This window comes from Corvus cornix, chromosome 24 (assembly GCF_000738735.6).
Source record: "Corvus cornix cornix isolate S_Up_H32 chromosome 24, ASM73873v5, whole genome shotgun sequence".
NCBI classification, from domain to species: domain Eukaryota; kingdom Metazoa; phylum Chordata; class Aves; order Passeriformes; family Corvidae; genus Corvus; species Corvus cornix.
Window position 1 is genome coordinate 3,352,330 of NC_046353.1, and position 21,623 is coordinate 3,373,952.

Genomic DNA, 21,623 nt, shown 5'->3' on the forward strand with positions numbered 1-21,623 from the left:
AGTGAAATATTGCTTCTGTCCTTGTGTGCTGTCCTCAGCTCCCACTAATGTAGTGTGGAAGTGGCTGGGAGAGGGGGACAGCACAGCTGGAGCTGCCCACCCTCGGTGGGAAAGGCTACAGTGCCCCCAGGCTCCACTGCCCTGAGGTAAATCCCCCCAAAAGGGGGGGATTCCTGTGTACCCTGTCAGCTCTGCCCAGTGTCCTGTTGGAAAGCCAGCCTGGCTGGAGTGGGAAGCTCATTTCTTCCTCTCCCTGTGCAGGTAAATCTCACCTCCAGCTGCAAATTGCCGAGCGTGACTTTCCAAGCTGAGCCAGCTCTTTTGTGTGCTCCAGTGTGACGTGTGGCCTGTCCTCTCAAATCATCTGAAATGCCGTGATAAGGACGAAAAAAAAAATTTAAAAAATCACAGTGCAGATGATGCAAAACACTGTGCACTGAAATGCTGAAAAAAAAATAAATCCCAGCCTTTTTTTTTCCTTGCTTAGCTTTTCTAGCGATTTTCTACAGCACTTTTCCTGGCTCTGTGTGTGTGTGTCCCTTTAAAAATTGAAAATACTTTTGGAACATTTGCCTTTTGTGAGCAAAGCTGTGTCCCTGCCCTTAGCAGTGCTTCAAGGGCTGTTTGAGGCAATGTGAGTTTTGCCAGCTGGCCAGTGGAAGAATGAAGCCCCTAAAACACAGCTGGCAGTGATGATGTGATGGTGATGATGATGGTGATGAGCTCCTCTGTTGCTGTGTGGCACTGCTGGTCTGCACACAAGATGACAGCATGTCTGTGTGTGTGCATGTGGACATGCACACCTTGGCCTGAACTGTCTCCTATTCCAGACTCCTGCTGCTGGATTTGCTTCTGTAACTGGGGATAACTCTGTTAGACCACACTGTGAAATCCATTGAAATCTTCTGTTTAATCCCACTTTCACTTCACTAATGATACAAACCAGATTGGAGCTGCTTTCTCTGTCCCTCTCTTTGTGATCCTAAGATCTCTGTGCTAACTAATGCTTCTCTTTTATTTTGTCCTTACAGAAAAGCCAGAGTTGGTATAATGTAAGTACTCCAGTTTCTCTTGTCCCTGGGCGCTGTGGGCTGGGCGGGGGGAAGGTGCAAAGGGGCTTTGCAGTGGCACTGGGGCACTCTGACCATTTCCAGGAGGAGGAGGTGGAAATGGCTCAGCACTGGCAAAGGAGGGCTGACATCCTGAGGAGAGGGATGCCAGAGACAGAGAGCAGAAGCTTTGTCCTTTTTGGTCACTCTCGTGATGCTCCCCACATCCTGCACCTCAGGTTTCTCAGCATGGGGGCCGTGGTGTGGTGACACGTGGTGACAAACAGAGCTGCCACCCTGCAAACCCTTTGCATCTCTCAGGGCGGTGCGGGGGCGAGAGAGGAATTATTTTCTACTGACCCCATAGAAACACCAACCACCCTTTGCTTCTGCCTCGGTGTTCTTTTCGTTCTGCCAGCACGAGTGGCCCTGCTCTGGGCACAAAGTCGGTGTCACTTTTGCACGGTCGGGCCCCACCCTCGAGGCTCTGGAGTAGCCACAGGCAAATGCAGCAGCCATCCCAAGGTCAGCCACGGTTCCTGCCCTCCTGCAGCCATCAGACAGCAGAGTGGGGGCCAGCAGAATGTGTGGTTTTGGCTGAAACAGCGTGGGCAGGTTGGACAGAGGTGAGGGAGGCAGAGTTAGGAACGTGCTGGGTGTGAACAGCAGCGGGTGTAGCGCAGGCAGGGAGAGCTCTCAGAGGCAGAGAGGGATCGAGGCAGCGGCATTAAAAATAAAATACAAACCAAGGTGGGCCAGACTGGTGGAGAAGTGGCAGATAAGGACTGTGAGCAGATGCCCCGGCCTGACCTGCTGCCAAAACCTGACTCTGTCACCAGGCTAGAGGTGACTTTGGCTCTTACTGCTTCTGCCTGTAGCTGCTGAGCTCCATTCCCTGCTGCATGATGCTTTGCTGTGGTCTGCTTCTGTGGGTCTCTTGTGTTTTCATGTCCTCTCTATCTTATCTTTCTGTTCTCTTGTTTTTCCTCCATATATTTTCAGCATGAGAGACAGTACATCCGGAGAGTAAGCACTGGCTGCATTTTTTTGTGGTTTTCCCCACCCCACCCCATTATTTTCCTTTGTAAACAAAACAAAACAAACCCATTTTCTAGTTAGGAGAGACATTCTGGCCAGATAAAAGCAGCAGTGTGAAAATATGGATGAGCCACAGACTCCCGGAAGTCAGTCCGTCTTGGCAATGTTATTTCCATTAAAAACCTGCTAATGCACTTCCTTGATAGTTCCCCTTCTTTGCCAGCTCCTTCCAGGCAGGATTTTTGTGCCATTTGGACCATTCTGATTCTGCCATTCCTTTCCCCTCTGAGAGCAGCTCTAGAAATGAATCAGAGGCCTCTTCATGAAGCCTCAGAATTTCCTGTGCTCCCTTTCCCCCACTTGCATTTTACATAAACCCCACCGTGCCCAGAGCGAACACCCTCCACATTGTTCTCTGTGCCAGCTCAGCAGCCCTGGGTGCCAGGCACTGTGCAAACCCAACCCAAAAAATAATCCCTGCCTCAAAGAGCACATGGTCCTCAAAGATCCCCAGGGTATCACCAGTTTTCTTCGTTTTTTTGCTGCTTTTAACTGGTCTTTTTGTCTCTGTAGCTCTGCATCCCTCTTTGCCAGTTGGAACCCTCCCTTTCCCTTCTCCTGGATTCCTTTTTCTCTCTTTTTTTCCTTAAGATGCCATCAACTTCTCCTGCCTTGTGTGTTCTCCTTCTGATCCCACCAGTGCTTTTTTGGGATTGCCATCCCTGCCCCATGGAGAAGTGGGAGGTAAAGGGGTGGAGTGAGGTCGTGGGTTGCTTTGGCAGACCTGCCCCTCTCTCTGGTTGTGTTTTCTCTGCTTGGCTTTCCAGAGGACAAATGCAAACTGGTGCAGGTGCACTGTGAGATTGAGAAGAGAACACCAGTTTGGGAATAAATGCACTCAGCCTTTTGGGGTTTCCTCTTTGTGGTGCAAGAGCAGGAGGTCAGTGGAAAGGAAAAGTCCCTGAGGTGTTTCTCGTGCCTTTAGTGAGGAACTGAACATGGAGAGTTTGGTTTGGAAATACCGTGGTTTTTAGGGAGGAGAAATCTGTTGGTCACTCGTGGTTTAACCATCAGTTGTGTCTGCTTTGGGTCGTGTGTCTGCATGGTGAATTGTTGTTAATTGATTTATTATTTTAAAATCATTTTGAAAATAGGACTCAGACCTTAAAACTAAACTTCCTTTGTAGTTCTGTTTACTGAAACAGAGATGTGCCTTAGTCTGTGCACCCGAGGTGCTCAGAGAGGTGGGAAATCTGTGTTTCACTTCCATGAGGACACCAAGGAGGAATTGCTCTGTCTGTGGGGGTGTCAGTAACTCCACACTCGGCAGAAGGAATGTGTCACCCAGCAGATGTCATTACAATGAGAGACAAACTGGAGATATTTTGCTGCCAGGGGTAAAATCTCTCTCCTTCCTTCTTCTCTCTGGGATTTGGGCAAAGGGCCCCATTTCTGAGCGTGGAGAGCTCTCATTTCTGTGTCACAGTTGAGGCCCTGAGCCTGGCAAATCTGCCATGGTTTTCCTGCCTCATTCTGTCTCACTTGGACTGTGAATCCTTCTATGTCCCTGTCCCTAAATTAGGGTGTGCGTCTCAAGATCCTGCAGCATTTCTGCTGCTCTGTAGCAGGGTTTGATTCTCCAATCCGGCACCAGGCTTCAGGAGAATCCAGAGGATGCTCTGGAAAACAGAATAGATGATAGATAGATGATCCTGAAAAGTTAGAGAAAACATCAGGGAACAGGTGAGATTTTTATCTGTCAGTGAGGTTTTCGCTTCAGTATTTACATCCCAAGCTGTGCCTTGCTCTGTATTCCTTTATTTTTATCTGTCACATGCTTTGAATGTTTTTCTTCCTGTAACTGACCTGAGCAGTGAAAAGACACCAATTGCCTCTTCCAGGTGTTTGTAAATATTAGAAAACTAGGAATATTTGCTATCCCAGTCAGTCTGGGCAGATCAATAGGAGCCCAGTCCTTCCCACCTGCGTTTGGGAGAGCAAAGTCTGCCCTGAGGATTGCAGGGAGTGGGACAGGGGCCCTGCTCCTGCAGCTCTGCAAACAGATCTGTGCACACAGGGCAGCTCTCAGCCTGGCAGGAGCTCAAAGTCTCAAAAATAAACCCAAAATTCCAGTGGGGAGGCGGGTAAAGGGGAGAGCCCAGAGTTTTCCATTGGGAAAACTGCAGGGAAAGCCTGTGCAGGAGGAGCTGGCTGAGGACCCGTGGTACATTGTGATGCTGCAAAGGGCCTTTGTGGGGAACTCTGAGCAGCTCTTGAGCTTCTGAAGAATAACCAGACATCACAAGACTGATAAGAAACCAGCCCTGGCTGGCCTCAGAGTGCTGTGTGTTTTCTTGGAGACCTCGTGGATACCACAGTGGAGGGGAAACTCAGCTGCTGGAAAGAGTAAAGCGTGCCCTGTAAAGACCAAGGGGAATGCCTCACTTCAGGGAGAGCATCAGAAACACCTTTCCCAGAGGTGGCAGCCTGAGCCTCCCTCAGCAGCAGCAATCACGTGAGCAGAGTTTAATGCACAAATCCAGGCCTGATGAATGAGCAAGGTGTTGAAGAGCCCTTTTCTCTGTAAATCAGCACATTCATCTTCTAAGTCCCAGTAACCATTTCATGAAATTATTTCTGGAGCGATATTAACTCCCTGCCTTTCAGGTATTTTTCATCCTGTCAGATTTTCCATGACTTTCAGTGTGTGGATTACCAGCCTGGCTCAGTTGCTGGGTTGTAGTGGCACTAAATTAGAAGTGAACTGTCGGTGCAAGTTCGTGTGATGATGAACTCGGATCCATTTTCCAGCCCAGATGGCTGGTGATTACTTTGAAGCATCTTCCTCTGCTTCTCATTCACTTTTAAAGGGAGAAAAAGGAAAAAGAAGCAAAATCTGAGCAACCAGAATGGGTTTAGAGGAGATGCTGTGGGACAGGTGGCCACTTTCTTTGCTGGTTTTTCATGTCAGCCCTGCTGTCAGTGGGGTCTAAACTCTCCCACACAAGCAGGGAGTGTGTTCCATTTATTCCAGTAGTTTTCCAGGAGCAATGTCCATCACAGAAGTCCATCAGTCATGCAACTGGATAAATTTTCCTTCCCCCTCTCCTCTGTGCCTCCTGCCAGCTCTGCTCCCTGTGACCTGTTCTCTCCAAAACTCAACATTCCTCAGGTTTTGTGTTCTCAGACTTTCATGTCCTGTCCCATCCCCCAGCAATATTTACTTTTAAGTTTCCCGTGGAGGGTTTGTTTGTGTGTAACAGGGAGATGTCACCATGGGGAGTGACCCTTTTGTCCCCATTTCCCCACGGATCCTCTTCCCCCACCTTGGCAGTGCCATCCTGTCCCATCTCTGTTTGCAGTGCAGTTAATGTTTGCTGCCTCCAGCTCCAGGTCAGCTCTTCCCATTCACCTCTGCAGGGGCAGGTGGCTGGGGTGAGAACAGAATCATCCTGGTGGGGCTTTTTGGGGGTTCAATCCCATTTGGAGTTTCCAGCAAAGAGGGCCATTGAGTAAAGCAGCACAGGTGGCTGTAATCCCAGTTCTTTGTCCTTCACAGGTTACAGAATGGATTTTTCTTTATTATTCCCTCATCTTGGGGTGCAGATGGAGGCACTGCTTCCCTCTGACAGTGCTGAATGGGAGAGCTGTGTGCTCCCTTAGCAGCAGCAAGGATTTTGGGGTGCAGCTGAGCAGACAGAGCTCGTCAGTGAGCAAACTGCACCCCTGGCTTGGAGTGGAGCAGTGCCTCAGCACCGGCTGGGCTGTTTGCTTGGTTGGTGTTTTTTGAAATCTGTGTGCCCAGTTTGGGAAGAATGAGGGGTTTATTTCAGTGTTTGCTCACAGCTGAGCAGATCTGGTGCCCTGCTGTCGGCATTTACCTGGGCACTTCCTCACCTGAGCAGGGAGATGGGGAGGCTGGGACTCAGGGCAGAGGGACACAGGGAGTGCCAGCACCCCAGGCAATCTCCTGGATCTGCAGGGAGTTCATTTCCTGGAGGAAGCCCTCGGCCTTCATTTCCAAAGTGACCGGACTAATGAACGAATCCTAAAAAGCTTTATTTTTTGAGGGGAGAAAAGTGGGCTCAGAGATACACCCAGGAGTGGTGCAGCCCCTCAGATTTCTGCCCGTGTGGATCTCCCCTGACTGGTTTCTCCCAGCCACATCCTTCAGCCCGGTCTCTCCTCGCTCCCCTCACGCCTCCCCCAGCACACTCTGTCCAGCAACTTTCCATTACAGGAAACATCTGCTGGGAGGCAGGGCCGAGCCTGGGTTACTGCAGGGCATTGGCCGGCAGAATTCCCCAGCCCCAGTAGCTCGAGGCATGTGCGAGTCATTTTGGGATCTTCCCCAGCCGCCCCTGCCCTGAGAAACACTGAGGCTGCCTCTGAGAGCAGAGAGGGACTGCAGGGCAGGCACTGAGGAGTAAGAATCGCTGCTTTTCTGCTTCCAAAGAGGGGGGAAAAGCTGAACTCTGAGCTGTTTGCCTTCCTGTTGGGTCCTGGAAGCCGCGTGAGTTGCAGCGGGGCTGGCGGCCGGAGCTGTTTGGGGTTGGAGCCGGCACTTGTGGACATTGGCTGTGCTCGGGGGCAGCTCAGGTGCCCTGCACACGCCTGCCAGGGCTGCTGCAGGGGATGCCCGCAGCAAGAAGCTGCTGAGGCTGCAGCAGGAGAGCACAGAGGGTGCCCACCAGCACAATTACCCCGATGAGCCTCTTTGGGAAAAGTCCTCTGGAGGGCAAATCCTGGCTCAGATCCTCAGGGGCCGCCTCAGATGAGCTGGATGTGGGCAGGAAAGCAGGGGAAGGCACCGAAACTCCTGCCAAGCTGCTGCACCTCTCTCGACTTTGGACATAAACAAGGAGCAGCAGGAGCAGGAAGAGCTGAGTTTGAGTGAGCTGTGCCAGTGCTGAGGGAAGGAGATGGATTCCCTGCTGGAGTGTGGCTCTCTCTGGGATCTTTTCCTGGATCAAGAGCTGCCGTGGTTGCAGTGGGACCCGGAGGGACTTGTGGACTTCTCTCAAGGAAATGTCAGCCCTGGAGCAGATGAAATCCCAGCTGTGAGTGTCTCTAAACGGAACTGTTTGCACCCTGCCAGAGCTGCTGGGGCTGAGCAGAGCCTCTGTTAGGACAGGTTTTAGCCAGGCTGTGTTGGAGGCCCCTCCACATGGAAACTCCTGCTGAGCTGGGCTGCTCTGAGCCCCAAAGCTCAGCCCTGTTCCCTACTCTGTCCCTGTCCTGTCTGCTTGTTCCTGGAAATCTTGGGCTTGGGTTCTTGCTGGAGCCCTTCTCAGACCAAGATCTTTTCCAGATGTTCAGGCTGGGAGTTTGGTAAGTGAAATTCATATTTCTGTCATCTGCTGGTTGGCAGATTTTACTCAGGGTGAGATCCCTTCCTTTGGACCCGCGGGGCTGGAGCGAGGCTCGGAAGTGCTGAGCTGATGCTGGAATATTTTTGTTTCCAGTCCATTGAGTCGGTGTGAGGAACAGGGAACGCTTTTGGGGGCGAGGGGTTGTCTGTGATTTGACAACCAGCATCGAATCTGCTGTGATTTGACAGCATTTGGCAGCTCTGTGAGGATAATTCTAAGTAAACCCTGCATTCCTCCCACCCCTGTGACTCCACCACCATTCTCAAGCTGAAGCTGCCTTCTCTAATCTCAGATTTTTGGGGCCCTTGCTGGAAGGCTCCCACCTTTCTGCCTCGGGAAATCGGTGCCTCTGGAAGAGGATTGTTGGGAAGGAATGGAGATAGAGAGGGAAAAGGTGGTACTCCAGGTGGCTTCTTCTCCATTGGCAGGAGAAAGAGCACTGCAGATTGTCTGGGAGATGTGAACTTGCACCTGCCTCTGATCTGAAGCTCTGCCCTCAGAAGATGTTGTGGCTGTTGGGAGCAGCTGGCACGGGGTGTGGGAGGTGTGGGCAGTCACATCACGGCTCAGTGACCCCAGAGAGGAGCCTGATCGTCCTCCAGCCGACAGCCCCATGTTCTGGAGCCCTTCCCTGAGGCCAGGACACAAAACAAGTGCAGGACACGGTTCAGTCCCTGGGAGAGTCTTTTCAGAGCCCCACTAAAGCATCCTCACCATCCCAGCACGTGGCTGTGTGTTTGTGTGGTGGGGAGAGGGGTGGGCATGGGGAATCCTGAGCTCTTGGTGACGGTGGTTGCTCGAACTTCTCTGGCAGGGCCGAATCACCCGTCTTTTCTGGGGTGAATCACCCCTTTTCTGGGGGAAATCACCTCTTTTCTGGGGGAAATCACCCATCTTCTGGGGTAGCTGTGCCGTTCCTGAGGGTTGGCAGGGGACTGATGCATTGCGAGCAGAGCACACGCTGTACCTTGGACAGTGTAGGATTGCAGGGAGAGGGGATTCCTCTGCAGCCACAGCTTGTGCAGGCAGGGGTGCAGCTTTTCTACCCTGGACTTGCTCTTCCAAGTCAGGTTCTCCTCTTCCTCTCACTCCCTGCACTAAAGCCCAAACCCTCCCATCGCCGGGCTGTGATGGGAGCTCCTGGCCTCGCGCTCTGTAAGTGCATCTGATCCCCCTCCTCCTGTACCGAGGTGTTCCCGTTTCCCCCCTCCGTGTCCCTGCCCTCCTGGCTGCCCCTCTCTTCACCAGCCCCTCTGTTCCTTGCAGGTGCTGAGTCCGACGTACAAACAGCGGAATGAGGATTTCAGGAAGCTTTTCAAGCAGCTCCCGGACACGGAGCGCCTCATCGTAGGTAAGGCCAGTGCTGTGCTTTGGGGAGGAAATCAGGAATCCATCCAGATTTTCCTTCTCCAGACATTGCCACTGAGGAACAAGGCTGTTCAGTCTGCCTGGAGCACATTTCTGATGGGTTTTGTGTTTTCTGATGGGTTTTCCTCGTTTGGTGAGGAATGACACCTCCCTTTTTCCCAATATCCCTGCTCACACATGGCTGCCCTTCCCAAACCTCATGTCCCAGCTGGTGAGATGCCTGGTGCATGGCATCTGCTCCTGTGTCTTACATAACTGGTGATCCCCTCCCATGCCTCCTGCTGGTGAATGCTGCCCGGCCTGGCAGAGGGATGGAAATCGTTAGGGATGCTTAAACGGGGGGAGAAATGCCCAGTGACACCGGGAGCCAGAGAGGAGAAGACAGATGAAATCTGGAAATAGCACATGGCATGCTGCAGAGTGACCAGCTGATAAGGCAGGGTCATCAGTCAGGGAGAGAGATTGTCTGTGACGTGCCCTTGGGAGAAGAAAGCCCAGTGGACACAGCAGCAGCTGGGGCTCGGCTCCTGCTGGCCCTGCCTTTGCCTTGCTGTGTTGAGTGGCTTCTCCTCTCCATGCTGCTGCTCATCCTCACCTTTAGGCTGTCCCTCTTTTGGGGTTTGTGCTCCTCACTGACCAGTGGTGTTCTCCCACAGATTACTCATGTGCTCTCCAACGAGACATTCTCCTGCAGGGCCGCCTCTACCTCTCCGAGAACTGGATCTGCTTCTACAGCAACATCTTCCGCTGGGAGACGCTGGTAAGGCTCTCCCTCTGCTGCCCTAAAGCTGGCCTTTGTGCTCAGGTTTGCTTTGGAAGGGTTCTTCTGTTGCTTTTCTCACCAGTTTCTCCCTTTCCTGGTGTTTTTCCCCTCCCTGGTGCAGCTGACGGTTCGCTTGAAGGACATCTGCTCCATGACCAAGGAAAAGACAGCACGGCTCATTCCCAATGCCATCCAAGTTTGCACTGACACTGAAAAGGTACCTCCCACACTGCTGGGGCTGCCCCTGTGTGGCTGGCAGGGGAGTTGGAGTGTGGGGTGGGGTTTTTCCAAACTGGGGAAATACCCAGGGAAAAGGGCTGGGGGCTGAGCTGGTGCTGAGCTGGGCTGAGGCTGGAGCTCAGGTGTGGGGTGTGGGGCCAGGTAAAGCATCCAGGTTGTACAGCAGCACATCTCTGACAGAGCTGTTTCAGGGCTCACTCCCTGGCCTCTCCATGAGCTTCACTCTGTGCTGAGTGGATGGCTCAGTCCAGCTGGATGGTGACCCCAAACAGGCTTGTTGTGTTCTTCCCCTATTTTTTGGCTATTTCTGAACTGATTTTTCTCTCCCTCTCTCCCCATCCAGCACTTTTTTACTTCCTTTGGGGCTCGAGACAGGACGTACATGATGATGTTCAGACTCTGGCAGAATGCTTTGCTTGACAAGGTACAGAGAGACAACCTCAGAGCTGAGCTGGGATGGAAGGGGGGTGATGGATGTGGGCAGGAGCATCACTTCTGGCTGAAAAAGCACGTAGGGACAGCAAACACAAGTGTTCAGGCAGAGCAGGCTTGTGACTGCAGATGCAATTCCCTCTTTTTGCAGGGAATTCCATGCTGTACACACACAGTTGGTGCCACTCTGCTGAGGAGTGGAATGGGGGTCTCAGGAGGGGATTTTTCGGAAGCCTGTGATTCCACAGTGAAGCAGCACTCAGGAAAGCAGTTCAAAAAGCAGCAGAAATAACTCACTGTGCAGGCAGAGCTCTCAGTCAGTCTGTGCTCCAGAAGTGTGGAGATGCAGACAGGGCAGAAAATGAGTGTTCAGGGCATCCCAAATCCAAGTGAGGGCAGTGGTGGGTGCAGGGTGCTCTGGGTAAGGGCTCAGTGGGTTGGGTTTTAAAATAAATTTGCTCCTGCTGTGCCAGAGGCCCTGTAAATCCTATATTTGATCCGAGTATCTGTTCCACAGTGTGTGGGGTATTTCTGGCCTCTGTGCAGCAGCAAGCCTGATGTTACAGTGCTCCCAGCATTTCGGGATGTCCTGGCTGGAGTTCAGGCCATGCTGGAACACTGGAGGAATGAAGCACCAGGAATACCCTGTCCCAAAAATTGGGGTAGGATTTAGGAGGAGAAGGGATCACCTTGCCTCGGGCAGGCTGTGCTGTTCCATAGGCTGTAAACTGAGCAGCCTTTTGAAGTTCCCAACGAAATTCAGTGCCCTTGGTCTCAAGGTGAAGGCAAAAGGGAACTGAGACAGGGATAAAGACAGGAAGCACTTCCAGAGCTCTTTTTCCAAATGTGGGGTCCGTGGCTGGCAGGAGAGGGGGGAGAAAGAACTGAGTCCAATTTTCCTGATAAGACATGGATGTGAGTTCATGTGTTGTGGGAAGGAGGTGGAACAGTCAGACATTCTTCTGGATGAAAGTTCCTCATTAGAGGCTTTTTTCCAATGCTTTTGGTTGCTGCTTTGGGGAGCCAGATGAAAAAATTCCTGCCTTATCCCGTGCAGTTACTATGGGAAGAAATTCGAGCCAGCAGCTCCGAAGTTCACCGGATTTGTTTCCCTTCATTACCAAGAAATCTTTGTCGTTGGTCATAAGTTTCTCATGGGTAAAAATCCCCTTTCATCCCTGTATCACATCTTTAAATCACAAGTTTTCCTGCCCCGTTTTTCAGAGCTCATGTCACAGTCATGTGGTGATCACTGACCTGTATCCCTAAAATCTGGGCTTTTTTCAATGCTCTGCATAATTCATTTTCTCTTTCCATCTGCAGTATATACTTTTCACAGGGGTGTCCGGTGACACAAACTCCTTTTGATTCCAAACTGCAGCAGGAAATGTTTTTCCTCGTTGCTGTTTGAGATCATTTTCCCTGCAGCTGGGATTGTTTAGGCAGCTTTAATTTAAACAAAATTGAAGGAGAAAAAAAGAACCTCGTAAGGTGTCGGGGCTTGGTGGAGCAGCAGACATTAAATGGAGGCACAGCAGAAGAGGAAATGCAGGTTTAGTGCTTTCATTTTTACATTCCAGCATTGTTTAGTGGGAAGTCTCATCCATGTGCTGCTCTGGGTGTAGCTTTCTGGTACTTCTAGGTAACAGGAGATTGTGACATGGAAAAATAACAGTGTCAGGTTTTGGGGCAGAACGGGGGCTGGTGGTGGAGAGTTATTGGTGACAGGGCCTGTTGGTGCTCGATGGGGGCAATCTCTAGGCCAGAGATTAACGAAGTAAACTCCATAAAATGGAAATTCACAGAGCTGAGCCCATAGAAAGCCTCTCACCTCCCTGTATCAGAATCTCTCACTTCCCCTTTCAGGGCAAGGAATGCCCTCCTCCTCCTGGTAGTTCCAAACTTTCAGTGTATTCTAGCATTCTTGGGTGCAAACGGGTTGTGTTCTGTATTCCCTGTCTCAGCCTCTGTGTCCCAAGGAGCTCTGGCACTTTGTCCACCAGTGTTATGGGAACGAGCTGGGCCTGACCAGTGATGATGAAGACTATGTGCCTCCTGATGATGACTTCAACACCATGGGGTGAGTGGGGAGTGCTGAACTCTGCCAGGGAGGGAGGAAGGGTGGCCCCAGGAGAGCAGGGTGTGCTGCATGCCGCAGAGGGCTGCTTGTCCTGAGAGATTCTGGGGTCTGGCCAAATGTTTGCTCTGAAATGGGTGATGCCCAAAAAGCTGGAAGTGTAGCATTTCCTTCTGGAGGCTGGGAGGGACTGGAATGCCTGCTGAACCAGCTGAACAATTCTAGAAATGCCAAAGCATCCCAGTCACAAGGCCAGGCAGGGCTACATGGCCAGAAAATGCTGATGCTTGCCAGTGCCTGTATAAACACCCAAAAAACTGGGGCTTGCTCTCCCCTGCACTGAGCCATTCCTGCTTCTGGACAGCCCTGAGACTTCATAGCAACGTTCTCACTTGCTCTGTGTGTGCAGCTGTAGCTGTTGTGAGAGGGGTAACCATAAAAACCTGTGTTCTCTGTGGCGTCCCAGCTACTGCGAAGAAATCCCCGTGGAGGAGAATGAAGTCAACGACAGCTCCTCCAAGAGCAGCATGGAGGCCAAGCCAGAAGCCAGCCCTCAGCTGCCAAAGAAATCTGTCACTGCCAGCACCCTGACCTCCACGGGCAGCAGCGAAGCCCCAGCCTCTGTGAGTTTTCTCCCTCCCCTGGCAGCAGGAATTCCTTTTCCCTGGGATCGTATGGGGTTTGTTTATCCTCCAGCTCCTCTTCCACTGCTGCTGACTTCAGTCCCTGCTCAGTGATGTTGTCACTGGGCCTCTCAGCAGCAAGAGCACTTTCTGTACTTCTGGATGAAAAGTCCTGGGGCATAAGGAGGTTATAAATGCTTCCCTACCTTCAGTTATTCCCTGGAGAACTGCGTGTGCCCTCCTGGTATTACGGCAGAGCAGACCTTGTGTAGATACCACCTCAGGTTCTTTTAGCTTATTCAGGAGCAGAACCAGTATTGGACAGTATTGTGCTTGTCTGAACAAAAATCCTTGTGGTGCCCAAAGTCTGAACACTGATTTTTGGAGAGGAGGTGTTACAAACGCTGTATGGCAAACATCCTCCTCTCTCTATTTAATTTCCAGGTATGTCAAGGCCAAATACTCTGAAATTGGCTCACAAATGTGAGGTTTTTTGAAATAAACCCCATCCCCAGGTGCTGATCTTGCCCTTGTTGTGCCCTGTGCTTGCTGCAGTTTGATGGAGTGCTCCCAGAGGAGGAGGAGGCAGTGGCAGAGAGTCCTGTGGAGAAAGACCTTGGCATTGCCAACATCATGGGAGAGAAAATCGACATCATTGGCCCTGTGAACTCCCCCTCCCTGGACTTCAATGACAACGAAGACATTCCCACGGAGCTCAGTGACTCCTCAGACACCCACGATGAAGGTTGGTGGGGAAAGACCCTTCCATCAGGGGTGTTTCCAGCCTTTTCCTGTGAGGGAATGGAGTGGCACCTACTGCAGTCCTTTTCTGGACTCTGAGAGTTCTGAAGACGCAAAGAATTCCCATTGTGGGCTGCAGGAGGTGAATGCGTTTAAATTTCAGGATGTCCCTAAAGTAAGCTGTGTTATTAATTACCCCTTCTGATCTTCCAACTCTTGCCCTGGGGTCAGTGCAGGAAGAGGGTTGGAAGTCCCTCCTTCGGGTTCCTTCTGAAATACCGAGGTCCTGGTGCTGTGGAAGCACATTCTCCATCATCCTGGAGGGTCACAGCTGGACCCTGAGGTCTCTTTGCCCACAGGGGAAGTCCAGGCCTTTTATGAGGACCTGAACGGGCGCCAGTACGTGAACGAGGTGTTCAACTTCAGCGTGGACAAGCTCTACGACCTGCTCTTCACCGACTCCCAGTTCCAGAGGGACTTCATGGAGCAGCGCCGCTTCTCGGGTGAGCTGCTGCTGCTGGAGCTCCTGCAGGGGCTGCAGGGGGAAGGGCTCTGCCTTGGAGGGGGAATTTTGCCTGGTTGGGTGACATTCTGAGCAGATTGTGGGACAGCGTGGTCTGTGCTGGCAGTAACCAAAAGCAGGCAGAGCCTGTGTGCCCATCTGGTTTCATTTTCTAACACTAGAATGGCTTTTTTAATGGAAAAACCAGATTTTCTTATTTTTTATCATCACCTGCGGCCTGATCCTCAGTTCGAGGCTTAACAGTGTGAGGGAAAAGCTCTTCCAGCTCCCCCCTGACACTGGCACGGACAGAGCTGCACAGAGAATCCCTTGGCATGCCAGAGTCGTCCTCTCCCTGTGACTGTAGGTTTGCTGAAGGAGGTGGATCCCCAGCCTCTCCCTCTTTCCCTGCACTTGAAAGAGGGGAAAATAATCACATTAAGCACAGGAGCCCTTTGTTTCACACTCAGTTGAGCTCTAGAGCAGCCAAAGGGAAGGAAATACCATCCCCAGCTTGGCTGTATGGTTATGCCTTTCCCCAGGGGACTGACCAGAAGTCCCTCTCCAGTTACTTGACTGGAATATTGCTTTGTCCTCTCAGATATTATCTTTCACCCCTGGAAGAAGGAGGAAAATGGCAATCAGACCAGAGTGATCCTGTACACCATCACCCTCACCAACCCTCTGGCCCCCAAAACTGCCACAGTCACTGAGACCCAGGTAGGTGAAAGGGGAGCGGGGCTGGGGTCTTGGTAGAAACTGCTCTGAGAGATATTTTCTTCTCCTGAGCACGTTTTCATTGTCCCTGTCCATTTTCCTGGACACATTTCCTTGATTTAACTTGCTGCAGCCATGAATGGTTACTCTTGCACTGGATTGCAAGGAAATCACCAGAAATTTCCCAGCAAAAGCAGATGAGTTTGTGAACAGGGCAGCACATTTTAACAACTGTTTTTCTCATCCACACCAGTGTTTTTTGAGCTGTGGTCAGCCCAGCAGATCTGACTCAAGGAAGTCAGATACTGCCTGGCCAGTCCTTCTCACAGCTCCACAGAGAGTTGTGGATTTTTTATGATGATGAGGACAGTGAGATGATCTGTTCAGAATGGTGAAAAAGGGAGCACCTGTAATGCACTGAGGGGAGCCAGGCTGGCTGTATCTAGCAGTGCTTGCGACTGGAGAGGGAGGAAAAGCCTCTTTCCATGGGCAGAGATGTGTTCCAGTGGCCAAGGGTAAATACTGAGAGTGGGCTTTAGGGATTGCTGAGCACCACATTTCAGGGAGAGAGGATCCCAGCAGCAAGGTGTAGCTTGTGAGGGTGGGAGGAAAGATGCTGGAGAGAAGGAAAGTGTGCAGGGAAGAGAAAGGAGAGGGGAGAGCGAAGGGATGAGCTAAGGGAACAGCACACTCACACAAACAAGTGAGATTGTGGCTTATTTAGTTCTGGGTTTGGGCTCAACCACCAAGGCACACCCTGTGTGTCCTCACTGCAGAGCTGAGTGGGAATAGGCTGCAGGAAAAGCCATGTTTTGTCCAGGGATCTATGCTTAACTCTGTCTGCCTGTCCTCTGGGTTGAGGTTTTCTCTGGAGCAAAGGGAAAAGCACACAGGAGCACTTAAAAGAGGAAAGTGATGTGTTTTTATGGTGTTCAGAATGACAGAATAATTTTTGCTAGAAAAGATCCCTGCTCAAAGCAGGGCCTCCTCTGGTTTTAGCTCAGGTGGGTCCCTGACAAGGTATCAGAAGAGAGGTCACCCTTGGAAAGGTCCCAGCAGCCTGGTCCCCACATGGCACTGTGTGTGACACCTCTGCTGCAGAGTCCTGGGGCCTGAGCTGCTGGAACTGAATGCCCTTTCTAAAATGTGCCCATGGGAAGCATCTGGGTGAAACCTTTGGTTTCCTCAGCCTTCCCTTCGGGGTGAGCTGTTCACAGCAGAGCTGGGGCAGGGGCGGGGGGGTGTCTCCTGTTTGCAAAGTGCTGCTGAAGGTGCCAATCGCTCAGAGCCGTGTCCTGACCACACTCAAAGCTGCCTTGCACGCTGTTTTTCCTGCAGACAATGTACAAAGCCAGCCAGGAGAGCGAGTGCTATGTCATAGATGCAGAGGTGCTAACTCACGACGTCCCCTACCACGATTATTTCTACACCATTAACCGCTACACGTTGACTCGTGTTGCCAGAAACAAAAGCCGACTCAGGTACCTCTCCTGGGGGGTGAATGATGAGCAAAAGGCACCTTTGGGAAGGAGTTTTGCTGTTTGGGGGTGGTAGGAGGGGCTGAGGGGGTTATTTCTTTGTCCTGTTGCTTGGACACTGCTGTCACGAGGATTTTCACCTGCTGGGGTGACATAGAGCAAACATCAGGTGCAGAGGAGTTACAGCTGCATCAGGGAGAGGATTTACAGACTTTTCTTGCCTCTTTCTTGGATGCAGGGGTTTGCAGAGCCTGTTATCCCATGCAGCCTGTGATAAGCTACAGGATGAACTTCCTGGGACTGTGCTTGTGGGGAGAAGCAGAGGAACTGGGTACTGGGAAGAGCTATATCCGTGTGACTCTGTGTGACTTCAGTAATGATAATCCAAATGTCTGCCGAATGTCTCTCTTGGGAGAGGCTCTTCCTGCCTTTGGAAGGACTTTTCCAGCAGTGCTTCTCCTCTGGAAACATGAGGGGCTGAGACCATTCCAGAAATAACAGTGTGCATGATTATTTCCTGGATTTACACTGGCAGAGATTGGGAACTGACATCACCCCCAGGAAGCAAAACCAGGGGAATGACCATCCTTTGTCTCCTCACAGGGTTTCCACAGAATTACGCTACAGGAAACAGCCTTGGGGGCTGGTGAAATCCTTCATTGAGAAGAATTTTTGGAGCGGCCTGGAAGATTATTTCCGTCATTTGGGTAAGAGTGGCAATGACAGCGGCACTTGTGTTTCCCTGGGAGTGGGCAGCATGATCCAGCCTTGGGGTGGCTTATAGAAGGGGCTACCATGGCATTTGTTGGTTTTACCTGCTGGAATGAATCAGGCCATCAAATCCTGCTCTCCGTCAGGCAGTGTGGTTTGGCAGAAGGTGTGAGGAATGTGGCACACAAACCTCTCAAACCCTGCCAACTTCTTTGGCCCAGCAGAGGGGTTAAACCTCTCTCTCTGCAAAGCCACACCTCTTAACGCTCCCCCTTGGTGCTGCAGAGAGCGAGCTGACCAAAACAGAGAGCACGTACCTGGCTGAGGTGCACAGACAATCCCCCAAAGAGAAGGTGAGCAAGCAATCCACGGTGCGCCGGCGGAAACGCGCCCACGCGCACCTGCGGGTGCCACACCTGGAGGAGGTGCTCAGCCCCGTCACCACCCCCACGGATGAGGAGGTTGCCCATCGAATCAAGCACGTGGCAGGTGAGCAGCTGCAGACCCCACAGCCTTGGGGATGGGGACAAATGGGGGGCTTTGTCACAGAGGGTGGATGGCAGGAGGCGCGGGGAGGATGTGTTGGGGTGAGATGGAGGGGTGGGTAGAGGATCAGGGGTTGCCCCTTCCCTATTTCCCAATCCCAAATGCATCCCATCTCCTCAGGTTCCACTCAGACACGGCACATCCCTGAGGAGAGCCCCAGTGGCTTCCACCTGCAGAGTGTCTCCAAGCTGCTCCTTGTCATCAGCTTTGTGTAAGTGATGATTTTTTCTGCTTTCCTTCCCAGTCAGCCTTAAACATCTTTGGTTTGTCTGTGTTCCTGGAGTTCTGGGCTCCCTTCTCTCCTTTCCCCTCAGTTTTTCCCTTGTTTTAACCAAACATGGGCTTTGCAGACCTGTTCTGGGAGTCCTAGAGGCAGGTCTGGGACCTGGCTGGGACAGTGATGATCAGGACAGAGGCAGCTGTGCAAGAAGAGAGGAGTCAATACCTACAAGAGAAGAAATCCACCAAATACCAGGGGTTTATTTTTTATTTCAGGGATGCAGTTCAGAGATTTTCAATGGCATATAGAAACTGTGTGCATGGGGGTAATTTAAAATAAGGGATTTAATTGCTGACAAACGAGCTGCTATCATGGACAATGACTCTGCAAAGCTCTCTGGGAATCACTGGGCTACCACAACAGGGCTCAGTGTCTGGTCTGGCAAAACCTTTCCATGTCTGGTCCTGGGCAGTGATTTTGAAAAGAGGCACAGTCAGAAAGCAGCTGAGATGCTTTCTGCACAATATGTAAAGAAACACCTGAAGCACGAGAGGTTGGTGTGAGTTCCTTAGCTCAGCAGCAGGAGCTCCTTGGTTTGGGTGTCTTTCCTGGCACGCCTTTCAGGATTGGTAGTCTTGGACTGGGATGTGTGCTCCAAGCGAGCTGGGAATGGGTCCCTCACATCCCTGTGGCTCAGTTTAATACCTAAATTCAGTGTATTTACTGTTCCTCTGCCCTGGGGCTGACAGCAGGCTTCACGTAGTGCTGCAGTGCTTGCTGGGCAGGTGCTGTGGAGCAGAACAGCCTAAAGCACTGATCCAGGCTTTTCTGACTTGGGCTCAGCTTCTCCTGAAGCTCCACCCAGCTTTCAGAGAGGTGGGGAGGAGCTGGGATTTAGGGACTGAAATGGCGGTTCAAGCTGAGCTCCTTCCAGTGTTTCCTGGTCCCAGAGGGGACACACAGGTTTGCAGCAGCACCCAGCCAGTGATAAATGAGGTGGTGTAAGGCACTGTCAGGATGAGAACATAGCAAGAAGGTACAGAAGCTTTATGCCGATGTCTCCTGATGGCTTCACTTGGGTCACAGAGCCCTCTGTGGTATTTCCAGAATACTCCTCTGGCCAGTTGCCATCCGCCTGACTGAACTGGCCATAGTGGGCCATTCTTCCAGCAAAATAGCAGCACTATTCAGAGCCAGGCACCAGCCTGGCATTTTGGAATCTGCTCCTGGGGAGGGGTGGAAATGCCTGCGTGTGGTGGGGGGGCGAGAGGAGCGGTGCAGGAGCTGGGCAGGGCACGGCCGGGGTGTGTTCCCAGTGCCTGGGGGTGGGAATGGGGAGGGCTGGATGTGAACACGTGTGGGGGGTGTGTGTGTCACACAGTGCCTGCATGGCCACCTGCGGTCCCCAGGAGCTCAGCTGTGCTCAGGGAACTTCACCACCAGTGCAGGCACACGGATCCCTGTCTGTCCTTCCTGCCTCTCCTCCCACTGCTCCTTTCTCCTGCCCCCTGCGCTGTCTGAGCCTCCTCCTCTCAGCCCAGTTCGTGTCAGTCCGTTTCTAACCTGCAGCTGCTCCGTCTTTTCTCTTCCCTGCTCCCATTAGGATCTGTTTCAGGTACTGTCTCTCTCTTTTTTTACCTCTTTACTCTCCCATTTCCTTCCCTTTCTCTGCATTCAGCGCATCCACTCACCCAGCCTGTTCTGTCTGAGCTGCCATCCCTGTCTCTCTGTCTGTCCGTCCTCACACATTTCTTCCACGAGGTGAAGTTTTGGGTGCTCACTCAGATTAAATCCCCACTCACAGCATGGACTGGGCCTCAGACACCTTCCCAAAGCGCCCTGGGTGTTGTCCCAGGTGTTCCTGGCTGCAATGAGCTGTGAAATGCTCCTGAACTGGCTGATTGCTTGCTTTCCTTGCAGTCTGGTGCTGCTGGTCATTCTCAACATGATGCTGTTCTACAAACTCTGGATGTTGGAATACACCACGCAGACGCTCACGGCGTGGCAGGGCCTGAGGCTGCAGGAGAGGTACAGCCACGCCTGCTGGGGCTTTCCTTGTTTCTCTTGGATGTCAGAGGCTTTCCCGGCACACCAGAGCTCTGGGCTCTCATTTTTGTGTAAAATGGGTGAAGCTGAAGGGCCGTGAGCATTTCCACTGCAGTTCAAGAGCAGAGTTAAGGCCACTCTGCTTCTTCCCAGCACCCCATGGAACAGAGGATGCTCTGTGAATAAATGTTGAGCGATTTTGGGCCAAGGTGGTCACTTTCCCATCCTTTGATGGCCAAACTTCCCTGTGTATGGAAAGCAGAGTCTTAGAATGATCCCTTTGTGCTCAGAGGAGAATTTGGGCCTGTGACACACACACTGTTAGGTTTGTGTTTTGGAAGGTGTGGGTCCAGATATCAGCAGTGTGTCCTGCCTGAATGGTCTCTGGTCTATTTTTAGAGGTTGAGAACATCTTGATTCCACTTTTGTGAGGTGTTTTTGTCCCCTTGTGTCCCTTTTTTGGAGTCCCAGTTGTTCCCTTGCTACACTGGGTTTGAGTTTAGGCATCCATAGCCATGTGCTACCACTGTGTTAAAAGTTTTTGCTTTATTTGTGCTACTTCTCCTCCTTAAGAGAGGCAATTATTACTTCCCCACAGATTGATACTTTAAGTGGTTATAGGCACTTTAAGTGATTTTATCTTTCTCTGTTGCTCTTGGTGTTTATTCAGACTACTACAATAGTATTTAATACAGAACTTACGTCCTGTTTGCACAGCGTCATGTGCGAGTGCTGGAATTATGTGGGTGGCTCCACATGGGTAATTTTTGTGTTGCAGCCACAATTGCTGTGGAAGCATCTGAAGCCATCCAAGCACCTGGAATGCTTCCATCTGTCCTGATTCCACTCGCCTCAGTTCTGTTCTGGGGCCTTAAATGGTCCTGAAAAGAAGGGCTTGATACCTGCACATACCTGCCATGGAAAAGAGAGCCAGTGCAGCTATTCCTCACAATAAAGAGAAATCTCTGTACAAATTATGTGATTTTATGACTCTTGCCTGTGTTTTCCTGGCAGGTTACCCCAGTCTCAGACAGAATGGGCCCAGTTGCTGGAGTCCCAGCAGAAGTACCACGACTCAGAGCTGCAGAAATGGCGTGAGATCATCAAATCCTCGGTGATGCTTCTGGACCAGGTGAGGCTGCACAGCTCCAGGCAGGGCTGTGGCCAGGGGGTCACTGTGTCCTCCCAGTCCTGCTCCCCATCCTTCAGCATTTCCTGCTTCCACCACAGTCCCTCAGCTGTGTCAGCTCCTTTAGATCCATCTCCTGGTGGTGGTGGGTACCACAAGGGTTGTCACAGGGTGCCACAGCTGCCCTCTCACATCAGAGGGATCTGTGAATGTCGAGGAGAGAACCCTGCAGAGCCAAAAATCTTGTATTGGCACATTTGGTATCTAATCTCTGTCATCCCAGTTTGGAGAGCAAACTGCTTTTACCTGAACCCTGGATTTACATGCAGCTTTCGTAGAGGAAGGGAACACGAAGCCTGGAATTTCGGGATGTGCTGAGAATAGTCCAGAAATGAGAGCTGCTGCCTCATAAACCCCTAAATGAGAGCTGCTCTCCCCTAAGGAGAGAGAACTCCCTGTACCCTGCTCACCCCTTCTCTTGGAGAATTCTCAGTCCCCATTTGTGCACCCCAGCCCCGACTCCCTGCTCCCAAACCCACAATTCTGCCATCGATACTTCACAGGGAAAAAG

The 21,623-nt window shown here is 51.6% G+C and overlaps 1 protein-coding gene across 16 annotated transcripts in view; it reads left to right on the plus strand.

The window, feature by feature from the left end:
* The window catches only part of GRAMD1B (GRAM domain containing 1B), a 90,494-nt gene that overhangs the window by 60,765 nt on the left and 8,106 nt on the right, over positions 1-21,623 (plus strand). For 11 of the 16 annotated variants that reach the window (XM_019288509.3, XM_019288510.3, XM_039564948.1 and 8 more), the window contains 18 exons: positions 1,032-1,052; positions 2,052-2,075; positions 8,726-8,810; positions 9,484-9,587; positions 9,712-9,807; positions 10,174-10,254; positions 12,227-12,342; positions 12,806-12,962; positions 13,518-13,707; positions 14,063-14,206; positions 14,807-14,925; positions 16,261-16,403; positions 17,004-17,107; positions 17,397-17,600; positions 17,778-17,868; positions 19,481-19,492; positions 19,798-19,905; positions 20,938-21,055. In XM_019288509.3, the coding sequence (XP_019144054.2) occupies positions 1,032-1,052; positions 2,052-2,075; positions 8,726-8,810; positions 9,484-9,587; positions 9,712-9,807; positions 10,174-10,254; positions 12,227-12,342; positions 12,806-12,962; positions 13,518-13,707; positions 14,063-14,206; positions 14,807-14,925; positions 16,261-16,403; positions 17,004-17,107; positions 17,397-17,600; positions 17,778-17,868; positions 19,481-19,492; positions 19,798-19,905; positions 20,938-21,055 (1,917 nt within the window). The remainder of the gene's footprint in view (positions 1-1,031; positions 1,053-2,051; positions 2,076-8,725; positions 8,811-9,483; positions 9,588-9,711; positions 9,808-10,173; positions 10,255-12,226; positions 12,343-12,805; positions 12,963-13,517; positions 13,708-14,062; positions 14,207-14,806; positions 14,926-16,260; positions 16,404-17,003; positions 17,108-17,396; positions 17,601-17,777; positions 17,869-19,480; positions 19,493-19,797; positions 19,906-20,937; positions 21,056-21,623) is intronic. The other 5 variants (XM_039564947.1, XM_010403883.4, XM_039564946.1 and 2 more) reach the window with 4 other exon arrangements.